General features: G+C 36.3%; 2 protein-coding genes across 2 annotated transcripts; one reads left to right on the top strand and one right to left on the bottom strand.

Moving 5' to 3' along the window:
- Positions 1-1,149: 1,149 nt before the first annotated feature.
- Positions 1,150-16,352, top strand: LOC114526417. Its single transcript, XM_028548015.1, has 17 exons — positions 1,150-1,304; positions 5,624-5,681; positions 8,372-8,653; positions 8,795-8,819; positions 8,931-9,325; positions 9,421-9,610; positions 9,845-10,224; positions 10,384-10,437; positions 10,610-11,487; positions 11,799-12,113; positions 12,294-12,517; positions 12,658-12,754; positions 13,016-13,186; positions 13,381-13,515; positions 13,745-13,888; positions 14,133-14,336; positions 14,615-16,352. Exons 1-17 carry the CDS (start codon positions 1,203-1,205, stop codon positions 15,233-15,235), a joined length of 4,275 nt encoding a protein of 1,424 aa, XP_028403816.1. The 5' UTR covers positions 1,150-1,202; the 3' UTR covers positions 15,236-16,352.
- Positions 16,353-16,515: 163 nt separating this feature from the next.
- On the bottom strand, positions 16,516-18,496 carry LOC114526418 (histidine N-acetyltransferase-like). Its single transcript, XM_028548016.1, has 2 exons — positions 18,195-18,496; positions 16,516-18,075 (listed from the first exon to the last, which is right to left on the bottom strand). Exon 2 carries the CDS (start codon positions 18,008-18,010, stop codon positions 17,072-17,074), a length of 939 nt encoding a protein of 312 aa, XP_028403817.1. The 5' UTR covers positions 18,011-18,075; positions 18,195-18,496; the 3' UTR covers positions 16,516-17,071.
- Positions 18,497-18,810: the final 314 nt, after the last annotated feature.

Raw genomic sequence — 18,810 nt, 5'->3', positions numbered from 1 at the left:
ATTGTATATGGCCATGAACAAAAAAGGACTCAAATAGTAGCTAACATGCACGGATACGTTTTAATCGCCGGCGTCCTTAGGGCTGTTGTAAATATGATCTAATTTGTATGTTTCTCATTTCGACGTAAGAAAGGCTTTTCTCTATCCAACATTTAAACCTACAATTGTATCCGCATATCGGCAATATTCTTGCGACATTGTTTTACAAAGAACATCTCCTCCCAGCTAGGATTATAGTATAAAGAACGTCACTTTGTCGCCTGACCTTAAATAAGGTGATGAAAGATGATGCTCTAAACTTAAAATTACGTTAGATTATCGTCGAGATAATTCTCTCCGCTGCAATAGAAGATTTTTTAGGTTTCCTATGAAGTATGAAAATCTTATGATATTATAATCTCACGGCATTTTGGTTCCAGCCTTGCGGCTGCATTAGTATTTGTGATGATTTGATCAACTGATAGCCAGAAAATATTCAACCAAATCTGTCGTCAAAACGATCTGATTTCGAACTTCTGCAAAGCATCAAGTCAAACAAATGTTTCAATATGTTGACATACAATTTCTCTTTACCGCCTGACACTCTGCCAGGATCTGCTTCCTTATCACGCAGCTTCAAACGACCACAACGAGACAATGCGCATTTAGAAATAATCGGAGAAAATTGGTTATTCGAATTAGCTAAATCTCAAGCTTGCTGCGTCACTTTGTGTGGTCACAGTATCTTTAGATCTCGGCCATCTCTGCTTCTGCTCGTGCCAAATTTCACCCTAAAATAAGATGACATACCGATACGAGATGAAAAAATTATACGGCTGCTGCAAAACGCACTTGAAGATGGAATTTGGTTCGATTTAAGAACAGTAATACTTGTAAAGGTGTGCCTGACCACTTGCTACGAGCAGAAAACCACTTGACGTCCAGCCAATCCGTCAGCGACATTCAAATCAAATAAAATGCTCTTGCGCACGGACATTGAGCTTGCATGCGTGTGGTCTTTACCGCAAATAAATAAACAAGCATTATTTAAGCGCTCAATATTCTAATAATGACACACGCCATATTGTAAGTCATTTCGACATTAGCATCGTCCGCGTAACCTGCAACGAACAAGGATTTGAAAGTCAATTGAATTTTTTACATCATCACGCATTACACATCTGGAAGACGTCTGAGTATTGGAATATTAACATTTTTCAAAAATGACGAACATAACTGGTGTGTTTTGTCTGCTTTTCTTTGTTTTTCGAGCTTTTATTTTCTTTACGGAAATTGGTGGAAACAATCTTGTTTTCGCGATTAAGGTATGAACCTTTTCTTAAATCTTTGTTATTTGCACGAATCATTCATATAGCGGTTTGCGTTTATGATGCACCGGAATAACAGTAGTTATACCTGGCTCGTATAGCAAATTATAAACGTTTCGCGGGGTTCATGTTCAACCTTCTGCTATTCCTATAACGCAATATGTTCTCGGTTTGTTGAACATGTAACATGTTGTGCGAATGTGTGGGTTAAACTAAACTATAGGACTGCCCCAATCATTGAAAAATTCCTTCAAAGGCTCTCTTTTCAATTATCTGCCAGGATTTGGTGAATTACCCGAAAGGATCATTAACATCTAGGGAATAGGCAACTGAAAAATTGCATCTGTATATGTTTCGGTGTTTCAAGGTGTTAAAATGTTACAGTAGATTACAGCGCTACTAATCCCCAATAACTGAATTTCATCTCAGTAGATAAAGGTTGACCACATTTAGGTTTCGCAGTATAAAAGCGGTACTTTTTGCAAACTATATAATGCAATTAAATTATGAAATATGATTTCCAGTTTCACTGACAAACTGTCTAGTTGTGGGTAGACCGCCGGTAATCATTAGAGCTAATTTGAAATGTAGAGTAAATAACGATCGTTGACTTAAGAACAGAGAAGTCTGCTCATTTCGGCTTAGACGTAAAGCCATCTTAACCCTTTGTCTCTTTAGATGTTTATCCATTTTGAGTGTAGAGTCACAATTCAACCCATAATATACTCTCAGTGAGAAAATCGTTGTACTACACTTACAAACTATGTACAACTACAATGTTTGTAGTGATCGCTTTTTTTTTTCAAATGAAATTTCATACTGTGTAAGCCTTCCGACTGAACTTCATTCAAGAACAAGCGAAAAAACGAGCAGAATGTTCACAGTATTTAGCACAGCTGTTGCCGATCGAGTAGTTTATTGTATCAACTTTCATAGGACTAAGATAAATGTTTATGATTGATTTACGTTAACGATTTACTTACCGGCAATTGTATCAAAACTGAGCCGCAGTGATTTCTCAAGAAATACAAACAAATCATATTATTAGAAAAATAATGACATGATTACAGAACAAACAAAGAATGAGAATTATGAGATGGATCAACCCTGCTCGTACAACTCACGGTTTGCACGCAGACGAAGCTAATTGGTGCGCATAAATATTGGCATTTTATGCGCAAAATACCGAAACTTTAGGTAACATATAGTTAGAACTCGGACACCACATAAAAAGTTTAATGTGCACAAATAAAAAGTTTTAATTTCTGTGATTACTAAAACGGTGATAAAATATTTTATTTCGGTGAATCAGATCGACGGACCGCAAATATAGATAGCCTCCGAATCTATGTTGGTGAATGAACAATAAGGTTTCTTAAAATGTAACATATTTAAAGCTGACAATTTGTCCGCCTGAGAGTAACTGGGTAACTCGGACAACTCCCAACATTACAACTTACAGTAGCAAACACTAAAATCGCGGGCCTAAAAATTGTTTGACTGCTTGCTATGGCCATGTACACAACACTATGAAATAATCCGTTTTAAAACGAATTTGAACCTCAGAAGACAAACACTAAGTGCATATGACAACACTTGAAATATCAGATGTAACTGAAGCAATTTTAATGGCATATTCGTGTGCGAAGTGAAAAAAATATGGAGTGTTTATAAGTCGAGTGCCTCTACTTCCTATGTAGCCTTTATGGGCAGAAAAAAATCTTCATTGGTATGGAGGGAAACATCTTCATCATGGTATGAATGCACCCGGAGTAATGATGAATATTTCACACAAATTCGAATTCTAAAATGATGGACGCAAACAAACAGCCGCGTATCGTTTGATAATGGAACATGATACTTCAACTGTTAAGATTTCACAGCACATAATTGGTGAATGACCACACCTAGAAATTCCCGAAGAATATATTTTATGCGTGATTGTCATATTGTTTCTTGGCTATTTTTTGTTTATAAGACCGAATTTCCCCTCTTTATCTCAGGAGTCAAACAGGCGTTCGGGTTTTTCAATCAAACAATCACGGAGTCAAATTTGAAATTTAAACAAATAAAATTATTTCAAGCCTCAAGACATATTTTAACTTTTCAGTAGCAATATGTGCATCACGTTTCCTGGTTTAAAATATCATGTAGACTAAACGACTCTTTTAAAGCAATTACTTTGTGGAGATCCCACAAACCTAAAATAGCTTGAGGTCCACAAACAAAGTTATTTCAGGCCTCGAGACATATCTTTACTTTTCTGTAGCAAAATGCGCATCAAGTTTCCTAGTCTAAAATATCATGTAGACTAAACGACCCTTTTAAAGTCATTTATTATGTGGAGATGCCACAAGCCTGAAATAGCTTGAGGTCCATTCGACATTTGAATTGAGCATTTAATCGCATATGGCATTCATGATTGCTTCGTACTGGAGGAAAATCATCCCAGCGTGATATTAACCCTTTCAGTTCTTGCCATGTGTTACTAATAGAATGTCAGAAGCAATGATTGTAATTTTTGATTAAATGTTATATCTATTCAAGACATCCGCTATACACTACATTTTGGAGAGCACATTCAATATTAATCCATCTAACACTACCTTCTTGTGTGGTCATCTTGAATTTGCCCATATATCTTTCACTCAAACTGTTTGTGTTCATTGCGCTAATTACCATTGATATAGTCGTTTATTAGGCGTTGAATTACCGCACTCATGCACGTTCGTCAATTTACAGAACAAAAACTATAGAGGGCTTCCACAAGGCTGTCTGGTATGTTATAATGGATTGGCGATTGTGAATTAATTGCGCTATTGAGATTATGATTGTGTTAGCTGAAAACTAAGGTCAGCTGACAATAACGATCAATTTAAAAAGAAAGACGTACCGAAAAATAAATGCTACGTTGAGAATTCAAAATCACCCTGCTTACATTACATGCAAAGTAATTCAGATTTGACAAGGGGTAACTCTAACCCCGGTATACGTTTTTCGCGTGAAAACCCGTTTAATTTAACTTCGAAGTAGGCCGACGTTGGTTGAAAGTATTTGCATATTCTATATAAAGTCCGATATGTATGTACACATATTTTTGGTTCGAAAGAGATGTTTAGAAGTGGAAAACCTTTGTTTAGAAAAAGACGTTTAGAAGTGAGAAGAATTTGAGATTTAAAAACGTCGCTCAACACAGTCGAGAGCCTCAAAGTTTTTTTTAAAGAATAAATGCCCGACAAAGAAACAATATACAGATTTATAAACACACTGTATTTCGCAGCCAACAGGCTTGGTCAAAAAACTTTTTATTGATAAACATGCCAGTAAATACGACATTGCTCGTTTTTAAGCCACGCAACCATCACATTCATCAATTACACGTTTATTGACCAAGGTTTCCTGTGGCTGTGGAGAAGATTCTGACTTTCGGCGCTTGCTACAGCTTACAGTACAATGGTGTCCAAATCATGATATCATAATATCATAGAGAACAAAGGGGTCCATCTCACTTTCGTCGGCAACAATTGCCAAATTTATGTCATGTTATTATGTCCTGATCTTTTATCACTCTTCGTCTTTACGCGTTTTTTAATTTATGTCCAAAGATGAAATTCATAAAGAGAGGTAGTGATAAAAGATGGAAGAAATTAACTGATTACGAAATGGAGAGTTTGAATAAGGAAACTACGAGGAGGTCTTTTTAGAATCTTAAAGACCCCGGTGCACAACCTCAAAACAGAAGTGATGAAAAATGACGTTTTTTAAAACTATGTGTTTAGCAGTATTCATACAGTAACGCACTGATAAGAATTTGTTCATAACTTCGATAACTTGTTGTGATGTGCTAGAAGTTACTATCGCAAGGAGATATATATAATCTCCTTTTGTAAGTTGACGTATTCTGACAATTACGGTAGCACATTCGACTAAGTAATGTATTAGAAATATGTGCACGATTATGGAATATTGCAATAACTGATGAGAATCGATTATATGAATGTCGGTTTTGTCAGAAAAACAACGCTTCGTTGCAACCAATACTGGAAACTCCCATATTTCTATCCCCAGTGCCACCAGATCGAAATTTGCTTGAGACCCAGTATCAATAGATCGAAAAATAGTTGTTCAAAATCATTTTTTCAAAACATTTCCCCCTCAAGAATTAAACTTTCGCGAAACAAAAACAATTGCAATTTGCTGTTAAATAAAATACAAATGCCCTTATTTGCATGGACAACATAACTGAAATCACTGACTCAACTTGGGTAACTGTCTTCAGTAATCCTCGTGTTAATTAACCTTTCTTTGTTTTTAAGGCAAGAAATCGAGGCCGCCATTTTTCTAACAGCCAAGGTCATGAAGTCAGGCAAAGAAGTAAGATTATTTTAATAATTGAATAAAAAATCAGCAGACAGATGAGGTAGTTGTATCCTCGATTTCAGGCTCGATTTCATATAGTCGACTATTTTACAATATGCAATTATGAGTAATCACGTAAATTACAACTGAAAACTCGGCCTAACTCTACACATATTTTGCAGTGTGCACGTCATATTCATGTTTCACTATAGTGATCAGATCAGTCAATCCTGCTTAACAAGTTAGTAAATGGTTCGTAAAAAGTTAAATACAAAACACCTTTATAAAATAATGGGGGAAGATATCTTTGAGGTGATTTAGTATAGTAAACCAATGAGTAAGGCATTCGTGAAAATAGGAAAAGGGTAGAAATATTAGAGGTGATAAATGGATCAGCTCGTCTGCTACACCTCCCGGGTAGTGTTAGAATAACTTTAAACAAAACTTTAGAATAACAACGGCAAACTGTAAGATTTCCCTGTCTTCCATGACTCCGACATTGTGTCGTGTGCTTTTGTTGTTTTAAACAGGCAGGATATCTATTATTCATGTGGTTTGCCCACCAAGTTATAATGACTTAAAGTTCGTCAAGTATTATTCACCAAACATAAATATCTCTCGCACAGAGATAGCCAAGTTCATCTATATAATCTTGCACGTGCCTCGCACATGCAACAGTCCAAGCGAAATTGTTCGTAGCATAGAGTTCCATACACCATCATGCAAGTTAGCATGCATGACTAGGATTTTAATCTATTTATTGCCATTTTTGTGGGGGTGGATATGTCATCATATACCACGCAGTTGGGTCAACGAAATAGACATAGAAGACATGGTGTTTTAAATTTTGTAAATCTGCTGGTAATTGAGTTTCAGAAGTTTTACTCAGGTCACACCAGCTGTGATGATACTCCTGTCTCAAAAACGCATCAGAATACTATAAATAATGGAGATTTTTATGCAAATATCTCTATACTGCGGAAATATGCTCATGCCGTGTAAATCTCCGGACTAAACCATGCGCGGTTCCAAATTTGGTTTGATGAACTCGCATTTTTAGCAGGCATATCTTTGTGCCCTATAGATTTACCACAACGTGACGTTAACGGTCCATTCACGCAGAAGTAGAATTTGAGGTTAAAAAAATGCAAAAAAATCCATCGAACTGATGTTTGCGGGGGTGCATAGAGAGCATTAACTTTAACTTTATACTGCAACAAGAAATCAAAAATGTTAATGTATCAGCAGAGCAAAGTATCACGTATAGATATTGTGCAGAGTGTACGCTTAAAATATGATGGTGTTCAGAGTCCAGTTATTTATTCGCCTAAAGTTTGAGAGTTTGTTAACAGCGTTTAAGGAGAGGCATCTTCCATAACATCCGCTTGGAACCATTCACTTTATTTGCCTAAATAAACTTGATTCTGATTGTTTCCAACGCTTCCAAGACTCGAGGCGCCATCTGTATACGACTGTATGCAGCTACTCAGTACCCATATGGTGATAATACATATGAAAGAATTTATTTTTGTTATTATTTACGCCTTAACTAAACAATAACGCTTTGTCTAAAAGACATAACGAGTTATAACGGCGCCATGATGTCGTCATTAGCACAACTCACAAAGCTAATTTATTGAAATAACTGTCGTATGGTGACTGTATAAACTCTCATGTTTTTCTATATTAACTGATCTGACCATCAATTTACTCTACTTTATCACTGAATCTTTCGTTATCTTTTATCAAACGGGTTTAACTGCCTTTATAATGATGCTTACTTATGGGAGAGATAAGTCTAGTAAGATTTTGGGAGTAAAGTAAAATACATTCTAGCTGACACTAACAAGTTGATCAAGTGACTCCCGTGTGTCAAATCACTTGGTATTGATACACAGTAAATCTTTCAATGTACACGAGGTTTTTTAAAGAATCTATGACCTATATATGTAACATTAGTTACATAACAGCATTCTTCAATAGATCTTGAGCTACAGCAAGAAAAATGTCATAAAACCAAAGAGGTGTGGTTGAAATAATCACAGTTCATTTATAACAATTTCAGAAAGCAAAAAAAATTGATATAGTTGTTTTCACTATTTTCCCACTCTTCAAACGTTTCCAGGCTTCAGTTTGACGTTCATCCTTCTCTTTTTAAAACGTTATACTTCCTTTAAGTACACTCTAACTTGGCATGAAATAAAAGAAGCGGTATGTATCTACTATCTGGGGTTACATAAAAAACGCATTCTCTTTGTGATGACAGTAACTGTGAAGGAATGTTAAGTTCTGAGTACATTTTAACATCTAGTCCTTCTGCCCATGCTCAACGCTTGTTGACATAAATACTTTTCAAGATGATTTGTTACTTTGATCAAGTGAAATCATCCATTGTTTTGAGATAATTTGTCGCCTCTTTGTCTGTCTTACACTACAGCAATAAGATAAACCACCCCTTAGAGCAGTACTAAGCCAGAGCTTAGCCATAATGAACTAGTCAGTCATTTGTCAAAATTTTAAGTGCAAATAAAAGATTAGAAGTCCCCTCAAGGACCTGGGGGACTGCTTCTCAAGTGTTGTTATACGTAAAAAACCCCACTGGCTTTCGAAAAGTTGCTTGATTATACCATAAAATTAACTTTCTGGGATGAAACTTCACCCAAATGTTGTTCCTGACTATATTACTATTGTTTAAAATTTTACAGAGGGAAAACCGATACAATTTAGTGTCCTGAAAAACACAACAGTTCATATTGGTAGAACCGCTGTATTTCGCTGTGTAATCACGGGCTCGCCATCCAGGATAAGATGGAGACACGATGGCAGGAACATACCGCATTTGCAAAGATACCGTACACGGTCATATTCCTGGGGAGGAGTCTTGAGAGTGAGAAATGTGAGAGTGTCGGATTATGGCGTGTACACATGTAAAGCAAGGAATAATTTTGGCCAGATGACGTCAAATAAAGCTTATCTAAGAATAAGAGGTTTGTCTTTTGTAAATTTAATCAGTAAAATAATAGAGTTACTTCACCAAGAATTTACCGTCACAGGGCAACAAGTTATAAAGAGATTTGCATCTTTTCAGTTGAGCTCCATTTTCAATCTTCTCCTTTATTTTTCTATAGGTGTTAACCCACGTCATCGTGAAAGGTAAAAATAGTTAAATATCATCGTGATGATGTTATATGGTCGTGATAATCAAATTTCACTTTTTTTGCATAAAAAAACCATTTAAAAAGCATATGCCTATTCTATTTACAGATGCGAAGCATACACTGGAAATCTGTGCTCGAATCACGTTGGTTCAAGCCAACTGTTTATTAAATTTGGTCAGACTCAAAGGGACACAGAGAAAAAGATTGAGGACATTTTCAGAAAAATGTCTTCTTATGTGTCATCGAAATGTAAAACTCATCTTCTTCCCTCACTGTGCAAGTATTACTTTCCACCTTGTGCACCAAATAGAAAGAGACCCAGAGCCGTTCCGATATGTCAGAAAGACTGTATGCATTTGGAACAAGACGTATGTCAATCAGCATTTATTATTGTTAAAGCAATATCGGGAAATTTAAGATTTCAACTTCCAACATGCGGTAATCTACCTCCAGCTAACTCAGACAGTTCACCAACTAACTGTCAAAGAATATTTTCGTCAGGTGAGTTCTGTGAAACAAACTGCACAAATTCTTAATCGATTAAGGTGCTTTTTACGTGGTCATGTTTTTGAATTTTTTTATACTCTTCTTTTCAGAAGTCAGATCTAAAGCATTAGAAAAATCACAAAGATCGAGAGGTGAAAACCATGCCGAAATACTGAAATCACTATTTACTATCGTTAGTGGAATACCACACGATACCGAGGCAAGATCAAGAGAGGCGAAGAAAAGCAGGGATCCTGAAGTAAATGTGGACAGCGTGAAGGAAATTGACGAGCAATACAAGTACGTTTTACCCATAGGATATAGTTATCATTATTTGCTTTAAAACTACAAAAGTTAAAATCAGAGACTCAAAATATATCAAGGTGTTTTTCCACCAGCCAGGCAGATACGTTTATAATAAAAAAATAAGGAAATATATCGATTTTATCCCGACTTCTGACCCTCGGCATCCGACAATTCCTAGTCTCGTAAATATCATAATCAGTATTCAGTGATGCCCATTTTATTTTCCAGAGGAACATGCGAACCGTATACAGGGAGTGTATGTTCAAGATACATCGCACCAGGAAAGATGATCTTCATCTTAGAAAACCATACTCAACGAGGATACGAAAGGAAACTAAATCGTAGTTTATCTGCAGTAATACCTCTCACCTCAAGTAAATGTCGTAAATTTGCTTTGAAGGCTTTGTGTTATTACTTCTTTCCACCCTGCATCCAGAATAACACAACACCAAACCTTATCTGCCGTAAAGATTGCGAAATACTCGAGGCTCAAATTTGTTCGAAAGAATTTCAATATGCCAAAACGATGCCAATTGGAGGTGAAATAATCCCGGAGTGTGTGAACTTGCCAGAGAAACAAGAAACCTGTTTAGAACTCGGGATTTCTGGTAAGTGTTCCACCTATTCAACGCGGTTTAGTTCATTGTCATCTGCCGTTATTGACATCTCACTGTTATCCTCCTTCCGTAAACAATGAAAACATACTTCGTATAGATTGCATTCCCGGCCTTTTGGGAATTTTCACTTTTATGGTATTTTCATTTTAGATGAAATTGTAAGGCCTGACCCAGAATGCTACGGAAATCGTTACCGAAAGCGAGGTAAAAAACCAAGTTGATTTTTCAAGTATAAGATTTTGAACCGAAATGTTGGAAAATGCGAGAAATACGGCCTTGCAAAGTTTTGTGTTTTGTTTGACTCACTCGACAGCTCGCAATTTAAAAGAAGTGAAAGGGAACACCATCAATTTATAATAAACTGATATTTTTCTAGGTAAACCTATTCCACAACGACCACTTAAGTTCAAAAATTCATCTGACTGGTGCGAACCTGAATATCAAGAGATCACATCACTTCCAGGTTTTGTAAAACGACGACTCGGAAATATTGTTAAGAATATATCAATAATGAATGCTGGTGAAATGATGGTCGGGAGAAACATGAAAAAGTATTGTATTCATATACAGAAGAAAACAACACAAGAATTTTTTAATGATTCGTATATGAGAACTGTTGCTTTACCAAACATGCTTCATCCAAATCCGGACAGGCAGTTATCTGGAATAGTAGTGTTTGTGAAAAACAACATATCCTTTCAGACTGAAGTCCCTCTTGGAAAATTGTCTGTATATCAACCACACAAGTATATAGAACTCTCGAATGTTACGTTTTCTTATCGTTTCTCGAGCACTCATAACACATTCGTGGGTCGTGGGGATTATAGACTATGTGATTCAAAATTTAAGGTAGAAATTGAAAGAACACAAGAAGATAATGTACGTATTCATGGGAAATCATCTGATCCGGTTGATGTTGATAAAATTGAACTAACATTTGGGATGGAGCAAGCATCGGAAAGAATGTTGAAGATTTTAAAAACATACGGAGTATTTTCATTGCGAATTATGAGACCACATCTTGAGATGTTCCTCAGTAAGACAGTGAGCGCCAAATTCTCTGGACTTTCCTTCGTTGAGAAGTTTAAAACAAATGCCAGAACAGAAATATTCGTCGGCAAATTATACAAGAAGTATTTGTTGACTACCGGAATGATTTTTAATGGAGTACCGTTAGGAAAATTTGTCTCATCCTTCAGTGGAGTCTATCTGAGGTGGTTGGACGTGCTTCAAGCAAACGACGGAAAGAACAAGGTCAGGATATACTTATTTATCGTCTATGAACATAATAAACTTTATGAATTATGTTGGTTAAGCCTAGCTCTCATATGTCGCCGACGTAGTGGGCAGCGTATTTTCGGTGGCAAGTGAAGAAAATTTATTCAAAACGAGGACTTCATGTGACGACAATGGTTCTATACTTTATAGGAACTTATAAGATTAATAGGACATAAAGTACATTGTTCTTTACCATTCTGCTTGCAAGCCCTACTGAGCACAAGGCTCGGTGTGTGCACTCAAAAGAAGCGTTTAACCCGAACCTGTAAAAATTCTTTGTATTTTAGATTGGTCTTTCATTATCTGCACACCATGTGGATCTAAGCGATATTCCATTTATGACTTACACTTCGGAACCTCTGGCCTCCGCTTTTAGTACAACTATCCCCAAGGGACTTTATATGGCTGCATTGACCGGGACGCCAAAAACGTGTCATGATCATGACAACTTTTGCCAGTTTCTTCAAATAGTCCTTGGTAGAGACAAAGAATTCATGCTAACGGGCGAGACAGGTTGGCAATGGGCTCACTTCAAGGCTTCCATTCAGAATCCAGCCATGTCACAACAGTTACCAGTGGAAAAAGTAAACATTGAAATAAAGGTAGGATGTGTTCCAATAACAATGAACATTTTATCCCAACAAGTGAATTCACAGATCAATGTCTATAATTACCATAGGTGAAACAAGGCGGATATCGTTTTTAGACCGTTTCAGCCATCAGAATTAAAGTAAAGAACAGTCTCTTATTCTAATTCTAACCTGCTCTTTTTACATCTTAAGGGAAACAACAAAACTGGTTTGTTATTTGGAGTTCAACCTTTCCTGACATACAAAGTTAATGGTGACCTATTAGCTTCAGATGAGAAAATAAAAAGAATAGTTTTCACTGGAACATTATATTACAGCACTTCTGGTCGAGAGCTGGAAGGAAGATTGAAAACTAATGCGGTTTGGAAGAATGCATTTGGTTATCCTCAGCTTACTTTTAAACGAATGTCAGCTGGGTAAGAAAATAAGAAAACCAAGAAATTATGATAGAGATTAATTAAGAAACCTGCTATTATTAACTCGCCACTGATCTGTATAAGATGGTAGCTGAGCAAATCCATAGTCTTATGTCTATATTTCTCGTTATTTTGTGTAGAATATCTGTTCGCCTCGTGAGACCTCATTTTCCTAATAAACTTGAAACAAGAGGAGATTTCGAAATTGGTTTACACTGTAGTAAAGATGAGTACGAGGTATGCATTACTTGTCTGCAATATGCTCAACGTTGCCAGTGAACGAATTGGAACCTGAATTTCCTCACCCCTAATGGCAGAGTATGTACTATGACCAACGGAAGTCTTGAAATATTCTTTTCTACGTTCATTATGTGTCAGCATCTTATAAAACAAGACTTTCAGAAAGCTTAAAAAAAGCCATGAGCGAGTGAAATGGGTATAATGAAAGATAATTTCACCAGATACGTACTGAACGAACCAATATCTTCCTATTTTTAGAACGAGTGTATTACTGGAACAGCGTTTATTGGAATGTCTGATGAAATAAGTGAACGGTATTTCCATGGTATTATGTCACGTTTTACCATTCAAGATATTCTTCGTGTGCATGGAGTACGTTCAACTCTACCACCACCTATTGCAAACATTGGTTTTCCTGAGGGACTTGAGGTATGAGATACTATTGTTATACTTGTGAAATATGTAATAAAAAAACTCTTGTCGAGCATTTTATAAACACACGAGAATTTTTATCACCCTGAAAACCGCTAAGAAATCACCAACCTCTGTCTTTGACTGAGGATGAAAAGTTGAAAACTAGTTGAAAATTCTCTCTAAATGAATACTTCTCGGGATGATTTCAGATAACATTTGCAAAACAAATTCACAACTTGGAGGGCATTGGAGGACCAATAATCAAACCAGGGTTTACGATGAAAGGAAGAATACGAGTACTGGGGCTAGAAAGCGATTGTTCTGTAAATCTTAAACCCAATGAGGTAAAGCCTGGATATAAAATATATACAATTGCATTTATGCATATATGGAGTGTTTCCACCATCTTATTGATACTGACTACGCCACTGGTGGTGCATGTCATTGCCAGAAATCGCTGACATGGAATGTGCAGATTGATATATATATATATATATATATATATATATATATATATATATATATATATATATATATATATATATATATAACTGTATTCGTATCAATTACTAGTTTATTGTTGATGCCGATATCAATGGAAAGAAAGGTCCTATTAAACTTGGTGGAGTAACACCGCTGTACAGATCAAGACGTGACCGGAAGAACGGACCAAAGTTATATTTAGAAACGCGATTCTCTCCAAAACCTTATGTCAAGGTTAGTAAAAATCAAAGGAAAAAAAACATGTAATCATACTCCCCCGCTGACGTGGTGTAGAATCTAGATTGTTCTACCACTTTTCTCAATCATCTTCTCTTGTTTTATGCTTATGTTCAAAACTTCACCAGATACTTTGAAGTATACGTACAAAATGTTTGCCATTTTAAAATCAGAATGCTCAATTCAGCGCTTATATCTTCTTTATATAAAAATAAACCAACAAATGTTTTCGTATGCCTAGGCCCACATTGATGGCTACACACGAATATTTGGTATTTTCGACGAAATCCGTATTCTGATGACAAGAAGATATTTCACAATACGTATGGTCACGAGTATCTTCCAGTCTTTCAAAGTTCGTATTAACGTCGTAGCCAACTATAGCGAAGATCTTAGCAGAACACATTTCAAAGCCAAAGTTATCTTTGTTGGCGGCCTAGCGAAGGTAAAAGAAACCTCCCTTATTAACACATGCTCCAATAATTTTTTTCTCGATTTTTACCGTCAACCTGAAAAGACGGATGGAAACAATCTAAGGCCCGTTTCAAACGTCGAACTTTCCATGTGCCGAAATGAATGCAAATAAACTTTGACAAAGAACTAGGTTTACATCGACGTCTGAAACGAGAAAGCAGCTTACTGCAGCTTTACATCTACAGAATGAATACAATATTTTCCTAGCAAGTTTGTTGAATGTAGTTCTTGTTTGTTTTTACTTAATAGTTAACAAGAGCATCATCGAAACACGTGATGCAAATACTGAGAAATGAGAAAGAGAAATTGCAAACAGCTCGAAAAGAGATGAATGTCATAAAATCAGAATGCCAGTTGGACAGTAAAGCACATTGTGATGTCTGTTTAAGATCGTCTACGTGCAGCAGCAAACTGGATTCATGTAGACAGAAACTTACATTGAATGAAAGGTTAGAGTATTCACGAAGCTCAGCAACCCACTTTTGCCAACGAATTGTAAGAAACAATTGTCAGCTTATTGCTGATGATTGCAAAGCTGTTTGTCAGAATACCACCGAGACAAATCATTCGTGTAGAACGCTTGGTCAATCGCAAAAGACAATCGAAGATATGAAGCGAAACTTACTATGGGTTAGTCAAGTGAAAGCAATATTCACTAGTGGTTTATGCCAAGTGCACAGTATTATATTTGAGACAAAATTAACACCGGACTATATTGGAGATATTTACGTCAACGCAAAACTCGATATTACTATATTTGGTCAACGACAGAAAATTGATGGAGTTAGATTAAGATTTGGCCAGTTTGCTCGATTAGCCGCGGACATAGCCAGAAATGCGGTGGAATGGTACAGAAAGACAAACACATGACGTCATTGATCAATACAGGAAAGAACTAAGAAATCTGAGTTCCCAAAAGGCCACTCATGGATGATATTCGCAACTGCATGAATCCCACCAACAAGGATGTACTTTTAAAAGTAGAAACGTAATGTAAAAATGACGATGATATATATAAGGTCTTTAGTAAGAACGATGCGATCCCGTCGGGGTCACTAATAGTCACCCTAATAAGAGACTTTGCAGGGGGGGGTGGCTACTATATACTGGACTATATGTGTAAACGAATGGTGTACATTGCTATTCCCAAATACTATACGAAAATCTCCAGTAGTCAAGCAGAAATGACAGTAAAATACTAAATAATTATATTGATACTCGAGAGTCAGAAGAGAGTAGCCTTGGCTAAGACTTTAACTAATACTACCCTTTTACACTAACCATATTTAAAATACAGCGCTTGGTAACCAAGCTTTCTTATTTAGTGACCTTCACCATAGTTTGCAGTTTGGAACTTTATGTGAACATTTAAGATATAAGTATATGTCGCAGGTTAAATGTTTATAGTTGAATAAGAATCATCAATAGAGACATAGCCTTGAAACTCAGTAGAAGTTGTTCATGATTTTAGAAACGTATGGACAGTGAATAGAACGATGCCTTAATAGGGGAGATTTTGTGCACGGTGAAGTTGAATCAATCCACCTGACGTCATCAGGGAGAGCAATAGAAATAAGATAACACGATTTCGACTTACGGGCTATTGTTTGGAGTATTGTCACTGTGGATAGTGACCAAACGTTTAACGATGAAATTGCCAATCATGTCAACATGAAGGGAGGGGGGGGGAGTGAAACTACTTTTTCTGCTATAGCAGGGGAAAAACGAGGAATTTGCATTGTTCACGACACAAGTTAGTATCTGGGGCCACGCCAGTTGTATGAAAGCCGGATAGCGCCTTCCACCAGATAGTGTTTTTTCAATCTCCTCAAAATCGCCTGTTGTTTGGTATAACTTCGATTAAATCTTAGTATTCCTAAATTAAGGATCCCCTCTAACGATTGTTGGTTTCAAAGCTGAAATTTTATTGCTCTTCAAGCGGATGAAAAAATCACTATCCCGTGGATAGCGCTATCCAGCTTTCATACAACCGATCCCTGATTGTTTGTGCTTAAACGGTGGATAAGTTCAAAATAGAAAGCAAGTCTATCTAGTTGTTTCTATATCCTATTTATAATGAAAGTAACGAACATTGTTAATGTCATTGGTTCAGTGACTTTTATATATACATGACTAAAGCAAAAATTTCATTTATGTATTCTGAATCCTGTATATAGATATATTATGAAAAAAACAAGTGCATTTCAGTTTGCACTTCAATTTATAAACTTCATATTAATATTGTGTTACAACTGGTATTGTATATAACTAACGTTACAAACTTTCTCGTGAGGTATATATGCAACATATCATATACTCCAGAACTCGACTAGGCTATATAGGCCCGATTTATTGGCACGATACAGCTAAAATGGGTAACCGTACCAATTCATCCGGCGCCTTTCCTATATTGGTAAGTTAGAGCACGGATAAACTTGGGTCGCAAATCAGTACATAAATCTACGAAGAGTGTAAGGAACGACTTATACGGTTGTAAATTTTTAGAAACGACTTATACGGTATTTTACACTTATGAAGTATTTTACATGCCTGCAGAGTATGGCAGTATATAGTGCATCAAAGATATTCCTCTGCAACTTCAGCCGACGACAATCACGACATCGTTAGGATAATTATGCAAAATGAAAGTAGCTAAAAAAACAGGCTCATGAGTCTGGACAGTGAACAGAGCATTAATTAATTACATTATATAAGAGATTTTTCAAAGAAATTTAAAATTTCGTATTCCTTTCCTGCATCGTCATTTTTTAACGACAGATCCCTGAACAAAATTTGTGATGCGCAATCAACGAGCGATGTATCCACGACGGGAATGAAAATAAATGTTTCCCCAGGGTGTTTTTGAATAGCATTTTCCAACTGCCTGATGAGATGAATTTTAAGCAACTCTTCATCCAGGGTGTAGCACGCAGTAAAATATTGAAGACATTTCTCAATTGGACCCCAGCGCGAGTGACTTAATGATTGGACGGATTCACCAGAATAAGAAGTGAATATTGTGTCACCATCCTTGAGCAAGCCTTTGGGAATGTTAGACGCAAGAGCCTTGAACGGTTGCCAATTTATAATGAACAAGGTGTTACCAAACTTTCCTTGATTTAGGAGACATTCAAACTCAGGTTTGCTTAACTGTTTTAGGGCAGTACAGCGATGAGTTGAGAGGTTTGCAAGCCGAGAGCTCATTTCTGATTCGTTACCCTCCACGATACAAATAAAAAATGCAACTTCGTGAAATAAAATGTCATCTGATTTCTTTTGCATTCCCAGACGTTCTACACTTTTCGAGATTACCGTGTGCCTCTCAAATTTGACTTTTGGGAAATTCTTTCTCACAAAATTGCGACATTCTTGAATCAATCTCTTACCAATTCCTTGACGACGATATTCGAGATGTACACGAAGAGATTGAACAATAGCCGTTTCACCATCATCGATAATATGTATAACTCGCAAGCCAACAGTTTTACCATCTTTCTCTGCGATCAAAATTCGTCGATTTGGGTCATCTAAATAGTTCAAGAATTCGCCTATGAAATAATCAAGACCTTCATAGACACCCTTAGACATTTCTAAAACCGCTGGAAAGTCAGATTTATCACCAAGACGAATATTGACGTTGGCCATTTCTAGCAGTCTGAATTGTATAAACCTTTGTTGTTTGTGACCTAGTCGAGGAACAGGCAGCAAAGCTAAAAAATAAAATGTGGTATAGGTAAGCTAGCTTGGAATTGCCAATGCTATCTATTGACAAATCAGCCGTACTTGCATCCCGATATGATGCAAATACAACTGAAATATATAAACTTACCTTACTCACACACAACGCAGATAGAATGGCCGACAAGAACCGAACCATAACCAATACGTGTACCCATTGAGTAACTGAACCATAACAAATATTTTACGTGTACATTATTATGTCTGTCTGTCCGCAGGCTATGAATTAATATGTCATTATCTTTTATATATACATGACTAAAGTAAAAATTTCATTTATATATTGATAAAATGAATCATGTATATAGATATATTATGATAAAAACAAGTGCATTTCAACTTGCACTTCAATTATATATTAATATTGTGTTACAACTTGTAATGTGTATAACTAATATTATAGACTTTCACGTGAGGTATATACAGGGTGTATCAAAAAAAAGGTAATCCAACTTCAACACGCTATTGTACGTGAACTACTCAGTCTATGAACGAATTTTTTTCACATTCGGAAAGATCAGGCTTTTAACTATCGGATGACATGTTTTTTAATACCAAATGGTGAAAAAATGAGCAAATAGGAGGCTGATAAAAAGTGTTAGTCAAAATGCATATTTTCACCTTTGAGCCTAATTAAAGCAGTGCATAACAAATGAAAAAAACAATTAATCACAACATGTCACAGCTTGCACTGGTTTTATGCCGCA

Source organism: Dendronephthya gigantea, unplaced genomic scaffold (assembly GCF_004324835.1).
Source record: "Dendronephthya gigantea isolate DGI-Jeju-01 unplaced genomic scaffold, DenGig_1.0 000038F, whole genome shotgun sequence".
NCBI lineage: Eukaryota > Metazoa > Cnidaria > Anthozoa > Malacalcyonacea > Nephtheidae > Dendronephthya > Dendronephthya gigantea.
This window is presented reverse-complemented; position numbering and strand designations above follow the sequence as displayed.